Source organism: Orbicella faveolata, unplaced genomic scaffold, assembly GCF_042242905.1.
Source record: "Orbicella faveolata isolate gen_17 unplaced genomic scaffold, um_ofav_v1 contig_1, whole genome shotgun sequence".
Taxonomy (NCBI): Eukaryota; Metazoa; Cnidaria; class Anthozoa; order Scleractinia; family Merulinidae; genus Orbicella; species Orbicella faveolata.
The window spans coordinates 19784359-19802549 of NW_028301536.1; the positions used below are offsets into that span (position 1 = coordinate 19784359).

The 18191-nt window shown below is 39.3% G+C and overlaps 2 protein-coding genes across 5 annotated transcripts; both read right to left on the reverse strand.

Moving 5' to 3' along the window:
- Positions 1-376: 376 nt before the first annotated feature.
- On the reverse strand, positions 377-18158 carry LOC110056967 (Golgi-associated plant pathogenesis-related protein 1-like). 3 transcript variants are annotated; one of them, XM_020763535.2, is made up of 5 exons: positions 18050-18158; positions 6547-6622; positions 2829-2890; positions 2026-2259; positions 377-1755 (listed from the first exon to the last, which is right to left on the reverse strand). In XM_020763535.2, exons 2-5 carry the CDS (start codon positions 6599-6601, stop codon positions 1426-1428), a joined length of 681 nt encoding a protein of 226 aa, XP_020619194.1. In that variant the 5' UTR covers positions 6602-6622; positions 18050-18158; the 3' UTR covers positions 377-1425. The 3 variants fall into 3 exon arrangements, with proteins under 3 accessions (XP_020619194.1, XP_020619193.1, XP_020619195.1); XM_020763534.2 differs by lacking the exon at positions 18050-18158 and adding an exon at positions 6909-6992; XM_020763536.2 differs by lacking the exons at positions 6547-6622; positions 18050-18158 and adding an exon at positions 4085-4180.
- LOC149118347 (uncharacterized) lies at positions 9271-17310 on the reverse strand. 2 transcript variants are annotated; one of them, XM_089294361.1, is made up of 7 exons: positions 16301-17310; positions 15834-15926; positions 14727-14846; positions 14147-14292; positions 13511-13573; positions 11756-12749; positions 9271-11379 (listed from the first exon to the last, which is right to left on the reverse strand). In XM_089294361.1, the coding sequence occupies exons 3-7, from the start codon at positions 14760-14762 to the stop codon at positions 9409-9411; spliced, it is 3210 nt and encodes a 1069-aa protein (XP_089150487.1). In that variant the 5' UTR covers positions 14763-14846; positions 15834-15926; positions 16301-17310; the 3' UTR covers positions 9271-9408. The 2 variants fall into 2 exon arrangements, with proteins under 2 accessions (XP_089150487.1, XP_089150493.1); XM_089294367.1 differs by lacking the exons at positions 15834-15926; positions 16301-17310 and having other exon boundaries at positions 14727-14912.
- Positions 18159-18191: the final 33 nt, after the last annotated feature.

The following is an 18191-nucleotide window of genomic DNA, read 5'->3' on the forward strand; positions in this document are numbered from 1 at the left end:
CCCGGTTCAATCATACAACGACATGACAAACGCAGAAAAAAATGTATGTTTAAATAATCGGCCCACGCAGTTCATACGTAAAGCAATTGAAGCAAATCATAGCGAATCAGTTAAAATGGCTTAGAGAGCACGATGAAAGCTAAAGAATCACGTAGAAATCAACTAAGGTTCTCAGCATTTGTTACCAGATTCAGATCTATCAGTCCAAAAAGGTTTATTCGTTACAAAGTCTTTTGTCTAATTCTTTATTCGTGACGTAGTACCTTGAAGTGCGGGAAGAAAAGTGGAAGAACGCAAAGGCGTGGGAAACGATTGAGACCTCAAGGTTGGAACAGAAAAAACGGACATAAACGCACCAGAGAGCCGACCACGCACAATTAGTTACGTCTAGTTTATTATTCGTATTTACACCTTGTTACAAAATTTTCACGACTCGTCATTGTAAACCATTTTATGCCTTATATATCTAGGTTTCGCTACTCTTACGTACTAAGTCTATAACTTTATTTCTGATATGGGTGATGGTAAATGTCTAATTTTTAAAGTTTGTCAATCGTAATCCGTACCAATCTATTCAATATTTCCGCCATTCTCATTACTTTCCTTTGGTTAGCAGTATACCCCGGAAGACTATTATTTTGAGGTCTACTGCTTCGATAAGAGGCTGAGGAAATTTCACTGTACGTCACAAATAAATAGTTGAATTTTACAATATAATTTATTTGGCTTAGAATAGTTTTAAAATTACAAACGTATTGCAAAGACAGAAAGTCAGTACTTGTCGAAATATGAATCATTATACATAATACTTTCAAAATATACAAAAAATTAGAAAGATGTCTATCATCATCATCATAAAAATCATATTGTTTAGTTTTCTAAGTTAACTTTGATGATATAACTACTATAGTTTTAACTTTTCAGTATTTCGAATTCAAGCGTGGAACAACCCTGAAATGTTTGCTGTTAAAATTTTTCCATCGTGGCTAAAAACATTACACATGACAGCGCGATCACAAAAGAACCTGATATACCTCTTCCTAGATCCATAAGTTAGTTTGTTTGTCATTTTATATCACATCACATGACGCTTCTCTGAAAACTGTTTTTTAAAACATAATTCATGTTTAGGGACGAAGATCTAAGAAAGGACTTTTTAACTTGTTTTATGTCCCTCTCTTTAAAAATAAAATGTTATTGATATTAACATATTTATAGTCTGGCTTTCTCAGGACTAATATCAAACTGTTGTTCAAAATAAATAACTGTTCATTAAGTATACACTTCGTACGGGTATTCCAAGTCACTAAGTCACTAAGATACCAAACTACAATGTTTTTATTGACCTGCTGCTGACCAAGAAACAGATCGCGGTCCACAGGGAGCCCAAATGAGCTATTCGGGGTAACCAGCGCCCTTATAGCTTTACGAAAATAAAGTTGCAAGGATAAAAGACCCAGTGAAGAGCTCCAGAGTTAACCCAACTATTCCTGCTGACCCCTTCACATACGGCTGCGTTACATTAGACGCGCTCCCTTCAGTGGACCCAGTCGGAGTCAATATCGGGCACCTGGCAAATTTAGGCGGGATTCGAGCCCATTCCGGTCCCAAAAGAGACGCAGTTGGAGGAAGGACGTTTTTCTTAAAGTAACCAATGACGTTGCCGCCGGGCTTGTATTTGATAGATACAACAAGCCTCTTGTCTTTACGTACAGCAAAGGCAGCGCCGATCTGTTTAGAGTTTTTCCAAATCAGCTACAACATAACAGACAAGAAATGCTCTAGTAATACGATAACAATATTTGTACTATTTAAGCCTAGATATCCACATAAAAATTATCTTTATAACACTGAAGTGGCCACCCCTTAGCAGGCTGTGTTGTTGCAAAAACCAAACGTGAGTTACATTAATACAATGGTATTTAGTAACTCTCCGGAAATGGTATTTAGTTCAATTGTAAGACTCTCCGGACAAACCTAGGCCTTATCTATTTACTTCCATCTATTGCTTCACATGTTATTTACCTGAGTAAAATGTCCAGCCGCTACGACGTAGCGAGGATTGCTGTAATTATAATACTTTTCTTCGTTATGGAACCACCAAATAGCATCGCTGCAATACTCTCGCGGTTTGTACGCTGACAGGTACAAGTTCCCCGGATTCTTCGGACTGTGGTGAAACTTATTGTTTGCTGCAAGATAATCGGCCCAATCTTGTGCCTCTTTTTGAAGTTTCGTTGACCAGGTGACGGAAGGAACCTTAAAAGAACGAAATCGGTGATTGTATTGCAGTGTAGCCTGAGCGAATATAAACTCTAAACACCGCACAACACAAAATGCGTATATTGATTACCTATCGCTTAGCATTTCACTTAAGAACCCTAACTCCTGTATGTCACTAGTTGTTATTTTAGTTTAAGGATTGTGTACGATCTTCGCTTCTTCTACCGCAAGAATAACGCTAGCAGGTAGAATTTAATCTGGTATTTTAGAGCCCAGAGGAAACGGAAGCTAAGGGGACTAGTACGTTAATGAAAACTGAAAGAGTACATGCTATACATTTAACTTGAACTTTGTTTTTCTTCCAGCATGTGTTTTGTTCTCTGGGTGAAACAATGATCACAAAGGCCTTCAAACGACCTCTTCACTATGTAGCAAAAGATCCTTATTTTTTTCGATACTTATCGTCAAGAAGAGTACTTAATGATCTACCTACTACACAGCTAATTAAAGGTGGCCTCAATGCAACATAAATTTCAACACAATTTAGTCTGGTTTTACTCTAATTCATTGTGAGAAGTCTCACTTAAATAAATTAGTTCATTTACCTGATGAAGTGTTCGGAAATAGTTGTGCCAGTAAAGACATTGATCTTTAAATGGCATAATATCTGAAATTAGGCAAAATTATATCAGTCGGTAGTAATTAAAAACTCAACAACAGCAAAATTAATCTTCTTGAGCAGATTACATTACTCATAGTTCATTGTAACTTACGTATAGAAATTATTTTAATATACGTTTTGCGTGTGAGTAAAGTCAAACTTATTTACCTCTGCATTGAATATTTGCTTCGATGCTGAGATTTAAACCGAAATTTGGCACGCTCCCTGTTTTGTTCACTGTCAGGGTTCGATAGTACAGTTTGAAGGTAGAAAACTAAACTCAGTAACTAAACTGCGTTAACGTCAGTTGAGAGCGTTCTTGAAGTTCGTCCGAGCGTTCTTGAAGTACCAAGAATCGTTTTAACAAACGTTTACCGCAATACTACATACACTTAGTCTGTTAGCTTACTAACAAATGCTCGAGGATAAAAAGTAGAGATAAAAAACCTAGTTTCCAAGCTACCGTAAAGTTCCAAATGTAACGACCCTCCTTACTTTCGGATCTAGCAATCTATTTATTTTGCTATAGGTACTTTTGGAGAATTACAACTTCAGGGGTGGGGAGGATCACTACTTTCGGGAGCTAAAATTGTACCAGCTGGGTCGATCTATCGATCCTTTCTGTTCTCAATATACATAGACAAGAAACGTACATATCTTGTTGAAGAGCTCGAGGATTTATGCTACACCAAACAACTAAACGCATAGCCTTGCTGTCATCTGACTCCTAACTAAACCTTTACCAACGAACAGAATACTGATGGGAGATAGAAACTAGCTAGGAAACTGGATCTAGGACAGATGATAGACAAACATGAAGGGGTAATAAATCGCGAGGGCAGATATCAGACAGGTTGTGCACCTCACCTCGCCCTCCAACCCCCCCCCCCCCCGAAAAAAAAAATCCCTAGGGGCTGCTGGAATGTGCTTCTCTTTCTACCAGACAGAGAAACTTTAATAAGTCATAGTAAATGACATGGAGAAATTCAGTGGTAAAAGAAACGAAAAGGGCTGGATAGAACTGGAGACCGATTCAACGGTGGGCGTTGAATTTCAACCGAAATTGAAACTGAATAACGAAGCATCATGATCAACTCACAGCTCGATTTCAGGCGACAAAGACTAGCAAAATATTACAAACGACCTGCACGTCTTTAAAAATAGTGCCGATACAGAAGGTAAGACAAGATATCTATATACCTTCAGATCTCACCAGAAGGGCAATAAGGAAGCTCACCAAGAATATGACTTTCATAGTTGCTGAGCCACAGGAAGAAGTTTTCACAGCGAATGCTCTATATTCATAGAACTCAACTATTTATTTCTTTGTTACTGACGGGTTTTTTTATAACTGAATGACGTAACTGTCGAATACTGCATGACAAGTTATATCATAAATAAGCTTCTTACACCAAAAATATGTCCTTCCGCTGTACAGGAAAATCTTCCCAGTGATATTTAAATATTGGTCTTGAAAATGATACATAATTACCAAGAAACTTAAGAAAGAATTCTCTATGATTTCTATGGTATTATGCTTTAAAACGCCACTTGAGTAGTTTCTTTATTTGCTGGATATCATGAACGAGCCAAAATAAAGACAATTTTCTCTCAAAACATCGCGGATTCGGTTTCAGGAGACATGATACCTAAAGGTCGTCAAACACGTCGTCTCTAGAGGAACTGATATCCACTCGCTGGATCGAAGTCAAAGAAGTGTCAAGTCTCGAATAACCAAGTTATAAACAAAATATTTTTGTCGCGTCTCCATCATCCTGTGGAAAAAGCCCGTTTTCCATACAATCATTCGATCGCTGGCCGATATGAGAACACTGAAACTATTAGCCAAGTCCCTACTTTAACGTTAGTTAGCTCTCTTCAGATCATATGCGTTACAATATTGACAATATTATTCTTATAAGTTTTCAAAGACTGAATATCATATATTGGTTTTCGTTTTCAGTTTGATCGCACGCTGGGATCGTTATTTCGCTATAGCGACCGTTATTTTCGATAGTCGGCAGCGAACGCCAATGATAACAAATGGGCGAAATGTTAGTACGGAGTTGTCATGTATTTAGCTTCTAAATTATCGAGAACTGGCAACATGTTTACACTTTATTGAACTGTTTGTGTCAACCATGGTGATGCCAAATAGTGTAAGCACTGAGAAACCAGCATAGTTTTAGTTTCTGACGACGTTTACTTTTAAAATACAAAACTGCCAACGAGTCTCCTCCATCCACTGGTACACATTTTGTTCAGAGAAGCGCCACACCTAACTCTGCATCAAGACTGACAGTTTTGATGAAGAGTTAAGTGCAGGTAGACTGATGTCTTTGTGCAAATTTCCTTATGTATATGCGGTTTGGTACCCTGCGAGCAGAGGTCCCTTCGATCTGCTCGCAGGTAGCGGTCTGGCTTTCCAAAATGTTCGTTCCTAATCTCTAAGGGAGAAGCCCTGGGAACGAGGAGGAGGTCATTTTACACATTGTGACCTTTCTACATGTCTGTATTTTTATCGCAGCGAAAAATATACGCCCAGGAAAAAGGAAACGCGCAACACACCATCCCAAGGAAGAAAAGACTTAATTTTTCTAGTCTTTCTAGAGTTAGCGACCCTCTATTTTTAACGTCTCCAGGATATTGAACAGCTAGGGAGGGGTACCCATAATGTCCTATACACGCAAAGCACGCGAACGCGAACACAACCAGTATTACATAACTGACTTTTGATAATGAATATTAAAATAATAAAACTACACCTTTATTTGTATTTAATCTCGAAACTTCAGCTAATACCTGTACTTGATAATGGAGTCAAGATGACTTCGAAACGTCGTAGTTTTATTCTTTTAATATTCATCATCAAATGTATTTCGAAATGTTTTCGGTCATTTGACATAGTACTGCCTTTAAAACAGCGTTCGCAATCTTCTGAGTATCGGATTTCTTTTTCACTATTTTCACGCAGTATAGTGATAGAGTAAAAGGGATATCCTTCCATTATACCTCAATAAAACTAGTCTTTCTTCGTGTATTATCTCACAAACATTTTAATGACTATTCTGTCACCTGCTAAACTACGCTCGCAAATCCTGAGTTTTGTGCGAGTTCACTTAAAATATTTATGTTCCTCGACTGACTGAATACACTTAGTTCGACTTACGTAAATTGAAGGAGTACTATCTTCTTTCGACCTTTTTCGAGTTTTGGAAGTAGTCCGCTGTGAACCAAAAGCGGGCCGACTGTATAGACTGTAAAGGATTTGAGTTTCGCTCGCAAATGTGTTTTCAGCTTGTTTTCAAATGTCTCCGTGGCTTTCCCAATATAAATTTTGGAGCGTTTGGTTGATTTTCATGGATAATTTAACTGACTATGTACATTGATCGGTCCAGCTTTGTTTTGCTTTATTTACTATGTCAGATCAGAGAATGCAACGAAAGGAGCCTGTTTCGCGTACGTATTAACTTAAATTTTGTGCCTCTTCAGCCATAAGGTCTTAAATATATCGACAAAAGACGAAAACTTGCATCGAAGGGTTAGCGGTTTGCTCTCAGATATGTGCCGTCGAGTACTAAGCATACGCAATATAACTATGGAACAGCTTATTATTGCGCAGCACAAAGTGGCAAAGTATACAATCGATGAAACAGACATACCTGTACAAGTTGCCGGGACAGCAACAAGGAGAATCGCAACGCTAAGGATCTTCATAACTCACTAAGTTGTCGACCTCTGCAGCAAAAAAAATAAACGGTATTGCAATGGTAACTAATCAGGTTTCGATCAAATTGAGTTGCGTTATGTTGTATATATAAGGATTAACATATGCATATGACCAACAAATATTCGTCGTATTTTAGTGACGTCGCTCGTAATAGATATTATTGACACGTGGTTGGAAAGTGCCTTGACACCTTTCATCAGCGGTCATCAAGTAAACTGGAAAAAAAATGTTCGAAAGATGCTTTTCTTGCTTTTGCAAATCTCTCTCCTAAAAATGTAAAATTGTTTAACATACATCTAAACGCCGTTACATTTCTGACCCTTTCTTTGTAGTATGGTATACCTCCAAAATGGTCGAAAAGATTTCATTTCAGACACAAAACTGAACGTTCGATATCATGAAATCACTCTTTTAAAAAAATATGTGTGGAATCGATTTCCTATTTCCTGTTGCGTAAAATCTGAAGAAGATGGGTGGATAAATACGGCAACGGAAACTTGAGGTCAAGTAGCTCAAATGTCACGTCCGCGTCAGAAATGCAAAGTAGGATCCTCTAAAGAACTCTCGATGCTGACAGAAGCATATCACCTCGATTCGATGTATAGATGGTTTTCACTGTCACGTAACGAAAAAATAAATCGAAAACTGTTCAGTGGATAAAGTCAAGAAATTTTCATATTATAGGAGACAGGTAAAGAAGACACTTCTCCAAGTTTTGGGTCTCTGCGTTTTCCCAAACTTCAGATATTCGTCGGAATGTTTTGCGCCAATTTACAGAGCCCAGTATGGAGCCGCCGTGTTGGTGGAGCTCTGTGCTCCACCAATATGGCGGCCGGACATCTTCAACTTCAACTTCAACTTTTAACTTCAACTTTATTGCTGCCATCACCTATTACAATATATACTATAAATCGCCTAATATTACTATTTTGTTGATACAAAACAAGTGATGAGGGAGTCTATAGAAAAGCAAAAAAAAAAAAAATGCTTGAAATTATAGATCCCTAATTTGACATTTATCAACTAACTGATAATAATTATCAAACTTAAAACAACTCGAATATCTTATGAAATAATCAACGAAGCAATAAGTATCAAAAGCTTATTTTATAAAAGGGGTATTTTGCCACTGCTGCTATCTTTGTCTATTATAGATCTTTTTATGTTATTCTTAAATATATTGAAAGATTTGATTTTTCGTGTTTTAATGTCTATACTATTCCATATTTTTGGACCTTGAAAGGCCAAGGAGTATTGGCCAAGTGTAGTTGATTTACGTGGGAGATGACAGTCATCTGCATGTCGTGTACCATAACTATGTATTTGATAATTTGCTGAAAAGATGTCTGACAAATTTTTGATTATTGTAAAACTTGAACATAAAAAATGAAATTTCTATCTAGAACTTACTTTGGCTATCTAGGCAACTGATTATCTGAACCGAACCAAAAAACATTTACAAAAGCACTTTTCCTAAAACTTTGTCCTAAAAAGGCTAAAAGTCACTAGATAAGTGTATATTTTCCCACAAACACGATCGGAGCGGTATGTCACGCACCACCATAACTCTGAACTTCAAAAGGCGCTGGTTTTCAAACAAAGCATGCTATTGGTCTTAAAAGTCGTAAACAGATATAAGTTTAGATCCCCTTATGCCTTATGAGGAAAAAAATTTTCGTGGCTCTTTAGTTTTGGATTTTGGAATTTGATGACCTCACGTGAAAACGATCTATAAATTCTCCATTATGTAGGAAAATGCAAGATAGTAGGTTATGAGAAAATGATGTCAAATCACGGTTTGTTTATGGTGTCAACGTAAAAACATGGCAAATATATGAGATAGCCTTTTGATTGTCCTGAAAACTGTTAAAGAGAGATGAGGCTATAATTTCTCAAGCTCTTGCATTATCATTTATTGAAATGTATGCAGCCCATTTAGCGAAAACCACAATTTACGAGTGAAAAGAGGAGCGCGCGCTGTCACGCGCGAAACGTGAGCACGAAATGCGAGTTCCCACGCGGGCAGTAAATGGACGGAAAGAGAACCGGAGCAACAAATATAGAAATTTCCTCTTGCGTTATTTTAATTTTTCCGTGACCTGCGAACAGGCTCTTCGTGGGGAAAAAACTAAGCTGCCACCCGTGGAGATTTGAGGCGAATGTGCATGACTGGTCGCTTCTGGATATCAAAGAAACGTCATTCAAAAAGTGTCGTGTTACTAATTGAATTATTAATTTCTCTTATCACAGCGAACAACCGTTCAGACCGGGATAAACTATTGGTACAGTTAGGATCGCAGTTAGGATCGCAGTTAGGATCGCAGTTAGGATCGCAGTTAGGATCGCAGTTAGGATCCCGCAGTTAGGATCCCGCAGTTAGGATCCCCCCTTTGGATCCCTAAAAATTGCCTTCAATTTTCCAAATGTTTCCCGGGTTGACCTTAATTTAAAAGAAAATTTCTCACGCAGTCGCAATATGGAACGATTTGAACAACAGATGGTTTTCAAATGACGTCACGGCGGCCATATGACCATGTGAGTGAAAACGATCTGTAGAGGACAACGCGAATTATACCTGGGCACAAGTCCCGCGCAACACAAGAATTAAAAAAAAACTGTCAATAGACTGTGCAATTCTCCAAGATCGCGACCGAAATTAAAACTCACATAATGTATTTTTATTGCTGAGGTATTTCTAAAACTTATAGTAGGCATTGATTTGTTCTAACCGCTTTAATGAATTTGCATGCACTATTTCATTTGTCGAAAAAAAAAATTATTCTGTTGATAACTGTCACTGGAACTGTACATGCAGAGCACGCTGCAAATGATTTAGTTGAAAGGAATTCAACTGCACTCCTGGTTCGAGTCGTATCAGAGCGGCGCTGAAGTATGGATGCCTATTTAATAGACATCCATTTTCGCAGTGGTAATATCTGTTGGTTTCTCTTCCCACCATCCGATGCCCAGTTTTGTCTATGTAGAAGTCCTTTTCACAATGGCGAACAACCAAACCAGTAAAGGTAGGACCACTGGCGTCCAAAAACTCAAATGGGCATCCTGCACATTTCTTTATCCTATTGTTAATTGGGACAATTACAAATGGGTTGCTGTTGTGCCAAGGCATCTTCTGGTGACTTTGATAGACATGGGGAGGAAAGTGTGGATAGGCTGCTGGTATTGCTGTGCTCGTTGTGGAGCTGCCACTGTTTGGCAAGAGACCTCCACTGATGGCTGTTGTACCTGCCGCAGGTGGTAAAGCTCTGCACGTTGTGGAGCTTCCACTGTTTGGTAAAAGACCTCCACTGATGGCTGTTGTACTTACCGCAGGTGGCAGAGCTCTGCTCGTGTTGGAGACTCCAATGTTGTGGAAGAAACCTCTACTGATGGCTGTTGTACCTGCTGCCAGAGGTAAAGCTCTGCACGTTGTCGAGCTTCCACTGTTTGGTAAGAAACCTCCACTGATGGCTGTTGTACTTGCTGAAAGTGATATAGCTCTGCTCGCTATGGAGCTTCCACTGTTTGGCAAGAAACCTCCACTGATGGCTGTTGTACTTGCCGCAGGTGGTAAAGCTGTAGTTGCAGCGGAGACTCCACTAGTCAAACTCGCAGTGACCCCACTGCTTACGGCATGCTCTTCACTTCTCAGAAGCTTCTTGACCCGGGCAACTGGAATCGATTTTTGCTGAATAATGTCGTCATTTTCGTTGACATTCAATTTTCTCAGCATGACCCATATGACATGCATGCAAATGTCTCTGGAAGAGACCATGCCACAGTCACAAGTAGGTGTTTCGCTTATCTCTACTAATCTTATCCTTCCACCGTCTACCAGTTCGAACACCTTTCTTGTGGGCCCGGCATCATATATTTGCGTCAACGTTACTGACTTTGTTCGCTTAGCCATCGAGAGCGACTTTTGGAACACTTTGCTTCTTCCCTTTCGTTTTCTGAAGGAAGCCTTAGCAGTTTTTCGTCCTTCTGCATGTGTGCTTTCATTTTCCGAGGAAGACGAGGCGCTTAAGGCGCCTATATCATCACTTGTAGAGATCCCTGTTCTTTTCGGTGCTCTGTGACTCGAAGAGGGGTCAACAAAGGATGAGGTAGAGTAAAGGCGTGGATTGATGTCTCCTGCTTCGAGCTCCTTCGCAAATTGAGCAGCTCGGTCTCTCTGCCTTCTAAATGTCGCTGTGTGTTTTTGACGTTGCGTTGGGCAATGGCCCCCTTTGTAGGTTCCACTTTCATGCATTTCTAATTTCGATTTCAGCAGAGCACATTCGACAATATGTTCTTCGGCTACTGTGGCCAGCGACTTATTTTTGGCACCTCTTGTGGCATTACGCGAGTGGCCTGCCTCTGCCATATTGGTATTAGGCGTGTCTGCACTCTTAAAGGCGCGGAATACATGCATTCGTCTTTTGAACCAAAATTTGTTGAACCAGGATTTAATATGGCCTCGTTTTTCTGTTTTTTTGTCCGTCCAGTCAATTAGTTTTCTTCTGTTTGCCTCAAATGCGCCAGGGGTAGGTGCGTGATATATTTCGTGCAACATCTTTCTGAAAGTTAATTTAGAGCCAGAGCTCCAATCTCTCCTTTCTTGCTTGTGACCACAGTCGTAGAAGTGGTTTTCACATGACTTTGCTCTGTCCACTGCACCGGGCTTAAGCATTCTACGGATGCTCTCTCTATTTCCTCCATGCTCGTCCGTTACGAAACCCTCTGGATCGAAGATGTATCCCTGATCTCCGGTAAATTCACGTAGAGCCTGTGAGATAATAAATGCATTCATCAATGAATTAATTAACTTTTTATTTTATTCAATTCGATGTCACCCTTCTCTCCTCTATTTAGTAGAAATTGTGATTGCCCAGAGACCTCGAGTAAATTGATTTGGCCACAACGTTTGTGCAGTTGACAGGAGTTCTCAGAAACCATGTGTGAAATTTAAAGTTACTTTTGATTACAGAAAAATGAAAGCCATTTCGGAGAAATTCGACTTAGTTTTGGACAACCAGGCTATTGAGCCTCTTAAAATGGTGTTGCACTTAAGAAAAAGTATCCATTACACTTAATTTTTCCGCCACCTGTGAGATAAGGAAATGAAATGCATTTTTCAGTAAACGACCAAGTCATACACTTACACTGTTGACCTGGGACCAAAACTCGCTAAGTGTATTGGTGCTTTCACTTTGACAGTCCATGCTTGCCAAAGTGACAAGTTCTTTTAAGGCTGGATGTTCCACGCTCAAGTTGATAGTTTTCATCTTCTGTACTCGGTCATGTTCTGCATCCAGAAAACAGTATTGCTCAGCCAAGGAAGATCCACTACCCCGTTGCATTTGGTACATCATTTCCACTTTCTCGCGGCTACTCCTAAAGACAAACGTGTTTTCACTTCCAGAAAGACGGCCATCTTCTGCACGAAATATTAGGAACTTGTCCACTTTATCAGCAGCTTCCTTTATCGTCGCTATAGCATCAAAAGAATGTCCCAAAGGATTAATGCTCTCCACGACTTTTTGTTTGACATTCTGTAGCTTCTTGTAGTCTGCGTAACCCTGAGCTTTCTCGTACACGTCTTTAACATCTTTGGTGTCATGAAGGGTAGCCTTTAAAGACTCATACGCACATTGAGAAGGTTTTGCAGAGCTGTTTTCTTTAAAGAATTTGTTCACTTCACTTGAAACGTCGACAATTGGTTTGATGGCCGTGCATTTGTGGGTTCCATAGTGGTAAACTAGTACATGGCTGGCACCGTCGGGAAACTCCCAAATCTTTCTCGCAAAACACGCCATTGGTTTCGCGCTATATCCACAGCAAGAGCAAACCACTTCAGGAGGAAGCTTTTTGAACTGTACGTTGTTCTTGTGCCCGTAAGTCTTTAAATAGGGACAAGCCAAGTTAACGCATTCGTACGTCCCGCCACACTCAGCTACTCGGCGTGTTCCATTCAGGTTCTTTCTGCTTGAACACTTCCATCTGCCCCAGGGCCTTCCGTCCGCCGAACTTTGCATCATTGCATCCTTTTTGAACGGGAGCTTATATACACACAGTCCGTCAATGTCGTAAGGAAGCGCTTCCACCTCATTCACTTTACAGTTTTTCCATATTTCTGGTCCAAGCTTTCTGTTTGACCTGCAATATTCGCCATAGACAAAGAAATGTTAATCCCCACTTAAACATATAACGTAGTTGCTGTTTAGGAGACGTCGAAATTTCGAGACATTTTCTTGACATTGAAACGTTATGTAATTATACTTAACATAAAATAACACAGAAGCAGTAGAGCCCGATTGAAGCTGTGTCGAATACGACGAGAAAAATCGACTTTATACTTGGCCACCTCAGCCCAAGTATTAAATACACACATTAACTGACAGAAATTCTCATGTATTTAAACACCCCAACAACTCTATAGATTGTAAAAGTAGTTACTAAAATGATTGCTTTAAAATTTCACATTCTGCTAGAACGGCATACTTTCTCAAACTTAAGGAGGCTATTTACATCAAAATTTAAAACCGGAATTGAACGCGCAAGTTCAATCCTTTAACACCATCATCTTTTAAATCTTTTACCGTTATTTACCGTTTTTTATTGTTTATATACCATTGTTTATCTCTGTGTTAGTTATTTATATATTTAGTTACCATAGATCATAGTTTCAGTAAGAAGTATCAATTACCTATCAAATGTATATAAAGATAACACTGAAATGTCAACGACTGAATAAACTGAAGATGGCATAAGTTATACCAAAACATGTCTTTGAAAAGTTGTTTCGTGTTTTTTAAGTTTTTAATAAAAAGAAGAGCTTCTATGTAAAACTAACTTCTGAATTACAATCTCAATATTAAAATAATTATCGCCGACGATTGAACCATATAGGAACTTACATATCAACAGGAATGTCGAAGTTGTCTTTCTCTTGACGACGTTTTGGTGCTTTGTGAAATGCCCTAGAATTAAATAAATGTTCGCTTTTAATGAACGAAATCGATAGGACATATGTAACGACCACAACAGTGGTGGGCTGCACAATATTACTATTTCAATGAAGATATGATCATCGAAGAGGTAAATGCAATTTAAAGGGGCTATGTTATGAAGATTTTGTTGTTTTGGATCAATTCTTCGCTAAAATCGTTACTTAGTGGTTTTATGAGATGGATATCCAATGGATTGTATCAAAAAGAGCAACCCATAATAACGTTTTTGTTATTTTTTGTTGAGATAGCATCAAAACTTGAAAAGGTTGGCCCCACCTTTTTCAAGTTTCAATCCATTTCCATCCTTGCCATCCGTAGCAAAAAACGACAAGAAACAGATTGGACGTCATAATATACTCTTAAATAACAAACCTAGTAGACCATTATTTTTGGAATTCAGTTGAGGGCAAGACACATTTGCGCTACCATTTGAGCTATGAAGACCCATACTATTAATTATTATTACTATAATTAATCATTATTATTATAATTATAATAATAATTATTATTATTATTACTATTACCTCGTGGTATAGTTCTTACCTTTCTTGTTCCTGTGAGGTCCCTTTACAGCGACCCAATCGTTTGTGCTTTCTTAAGTTGCTCTTTGCTGAAAAGGACTTGCCACAATCTCTACACTTATTAAATTCTTTTTCCTCCATATCTTCAGAACTTAAAGACGATGATTCCTGAGTTGTCAATAACAATAACAAATAACTTATTTAAAGAGCCTAAAGAAGCTACATACAATAGAAAACGCGGACTGACACTTCTCTAATTACACGAAAAACGAATCGAATTTAAAAACCATTGAGCACGCAGCAAAAATTTCAGATGTAATCTTGGAATAATTGTTAGGGTAGTTTGCTAGGTATCACGCTTATACATGTCTCGGACGAGACATCTATTATCATTTGCTAACATTTGCTATCATTTGCTAACATTAAGGGAACAATGTCACAGTATAGTCAAGGAATCGTTACTAACCACCCCCCCCCCCCACCCCTCCAAAATAAAAATAAGAACACACACACGCATACATCCACCAGAGAAAAAGAGGAAAAGAACGGAAAGACAGGAAGGAAACATTTCTTTGTATACTGCTGGAAACATGAAATCTCACCTCGGAAGACCAATGCTCTTTCTTTAAATGGTCCATCAGACCAAGATCTCCATCGCTTATCACTGCGGAACACTCGAAACAGTTTCTTTCCTCGTCTGATGAAATGGCAATAATTTTATCCTTGAGAGAAGAGTAGTAAAACTTTGTGAGTTCGATTAATATCGATTGAATTTAGAATTCAATGATTTCTACCACTATTGTAATTGGGAAAAAAAGTCAGTTTCCTCTGCATGGAAATAATTCAATGAATCAATGTGTCCGTGAACTGCAATGTGTATCCTGAGCCGTCGCCAGTCTCTATTTTATTTTTCACTTGAATCTCGGGTGGAGGGGATGGTAAAGATATAGAGGATATTACATGGCCGCGCGGAGATAGGAAATTTATCTTCGAGTGTTGAAAAATATTTCACTCGTTCGCTGCGCTCACTCGTGAAATATTTTTCTACAGGAGAAGATAAATTTCGTATCTCCGCGCGGCCGTAATTTTCTTTTTATTATATAAAATGTGACGATTTTCCTAAGATTTCCGACCACTTTCCGAAGATCTCCGAGGATTTTCCAAAATTGCTCCGAAGGCCAGACGAATGTTTCCGAACATTTTCCGAACATTTCCGAAGATTTTCCGAAGATTGCCGAAGACGACCGAAGGAGATCCGAAGATGTTTCGATCATATAGCAATAAATTTAAGTGTAGTTAAAAGGGACAAAAGATAATTTTTTCAAAAATGATATCTTCACAGGTGAGGATATCATATCTTCACATGTGAGGATATCATATCGTCTTTATCGATTTGTTACCACTCGGTATACCACTGACTTTTATATAATAAATTGTATTATTTTTTATTATTCTTTTGATTAAACCGAGCTGTGAATGGTACTCGTCGTCTCGGTCCATACTATTTCTGTGTGATACAGCGGCCATTTTAGATTTTAACAGCCGGGATAAACTACGCCGACCCCTCCCCCCCCCCCCCTCCCGAAGGGGGAAAAGAAGGTCAAAACGACCTTTATGGGATGGAAAGCGAAGGACAAGCCGGAAAAAAATAAAACTCAATCAAAAATTTCCCCTGATACAAAACAATATTCCGGAATTCTTCAACTGACCTTGCGATTGCACTCTCCCTTGGATTCCTTCTGCTGGGTATATTCGCTGAATCCAGGAGTAACGACACGCAAGTCTTCCTCGCTGTCATCAATCTGAAACAACAAAAATACGTGTCATTGGAAACCGCATAACACGCGTTTGCACGTTGTTGAAGCGTTTAAAAAATAGGGTTTTCCACGATTTGCTGGTATAAGAGGCGTTAGTTAGGTCAGTGCAATTCGCTTTCCACCCCCTAGCCTTAAGACGGTAAAATTCTTCGTTAAAGAAAAGAGTTTTAATCATTTTACTTTATGAACAGATGAGGAACAATATGTACTCCCGGGGGTGACATGTTTTCTTACATGTTATTCTAGACCAGATTTGATAATGTTAACGCTGGGCAAAACGTCTTACCCTCGACATGGTACACACGGTACACGCGACACTCCAGTTAATACAGCCGATTGTAAACATGATTTATACTGACCTCAACACAGTTTTCTTCATTGGTGAGCCTTTTTTGGCCAACATCACCACCGAATCCAGTAGTGGTAACACACAGGACTTCGTCGCTAGCGTCACTCTGGAATAAAATTACTACAAGTTCGTATCTACACAAAACGTTTGTTCAGCGTAGTGCAGTAAATTGGTAGGTTACCTGTTGCTCCTCCACTGAACGTTTGGTCGCAATAGCGACGGCCTGTTCTTCGTCCTCTTCTTGGAAGCGTCTCCACCATGTGTTCTGAAGTGGAGACGAATTTCCTCGAACAACGCTTGCGTAGCTTTTGACACTATCATTGTCGCTGCTATCACTCCCGCAAGAAGCCATTGAAACTTAGGAAGTCAGGATTCAGCCAAGCGAAGAAAATTACTCCGAAATAAATTGCTGCTTGCCGGTCGCCTCAATTAGAAAGGTCAGAACGGAATGCGAAGTGGTGATATGAATATATGAAACAATAGGTAGTTCTTCTTTTAGCTATCTGTCAACACTTAAAAGCCTCTGCGCTCAGCAAAATAATCAGTGATCTTTGATCTTTTCACACGGCGCTTAGGGCGTTTGAAAAGTAAATAGGAGACATTTGCACCTCGGAGGGCTAGAAAGGTCAAAGATTCAAGCTTTCTACTCTCAGTCACTTTATTCTCTTCTCGCATAAATATTGAGAGGAGATCCAGTACCGAAAAAACAAAAATATGTATGTTTCCACTCTTTTTGGCAAAAGGGGAAGGGACGTTAGTAATAATCTTGTCTTTATACCCCGGGCTTTATACACAGTATTAACTACAGAAGTGAGTTTTTGTTTGGGAAACAAGCTACATCTTTCGGAGGGCGAGACTACGGTGTATATGCGTAAAATTATTCACATTCAGTATTTTATTACATGGCGGGGTACAAATTACTATTTGACATGGTAGGTAAAGTGTGTATATGAAACTAGTGACCCACGAGGCTGGAGCTTATCCGGTTTCCTTAGCATGAAGCGACTAGAAGTATTTCTACTCCCCCCCCCCCCCCATCCCCCCTGGATGGGATGCTAGTTCATCGCAGTGTTGTCCCCAACAGTAAATTGGCCGGAAGTATTTCTACTCCCCCCTGGATGGGATGCTAGTTTTATACAGGTTGAAAGATTCATCGGGAGAGGGGGGGGGTGGGTGGTGGAAAACAAGGGAGGGGGCATTTCTTTTTTTAAATTTCTTAAGGGATCCGAAGGCGGGATCCTAACTGCGGGATCCTAACTGCGGGATCCTAACTGCGGGATCCTAACTGCGGGATCCTAACTGCGGGATCCTAACTGCGATCCTAACTGCGATCCTAACTGTTGAAATAGCTAGCCTCGAAATTCAAACGTCTTTCTTGACAATTTTTTTTTGACTGGGAGGTCAAAAAGTGCGATCGTTTTCTAAAGTAAATTACACATTTTTTGAAAGGAATTTTAGATTCCTGCCATCGACAAAAACAAGGGAAATGACGACCTTCGACAAAATCGTATACAATAAACGGGTCTGTTCACTTGTGTAGTAGTACCACTCGTGGTAACACGAGTACTAAAACATTCACTGGAAATTCCCCCTGTGACTGCAAGTAGGTTCACATTGTCCGTATTTAAATAACAGAACATGTTGGAAGGCGTCATCGGGTATTGAAAGATAATCAACGGAAGCTTAAGGTGATTTTTGGCTTGTAAGTCCACATTCTTTTACTTAACAATACTAATTGTAATAATACGCTTCAACTAACCTTCAGTGGTGTTAAACGCAGCTTTGGGAAGACTTGTTCCAAGGGACGTAACTAAGTCAATAAGTCGAGAGGAAAAACTCCTAGTCGTGCAAGGTACGGTCAGAGTCGTATGTCACACATTCTCTTTTTGTCACGCAAAGTG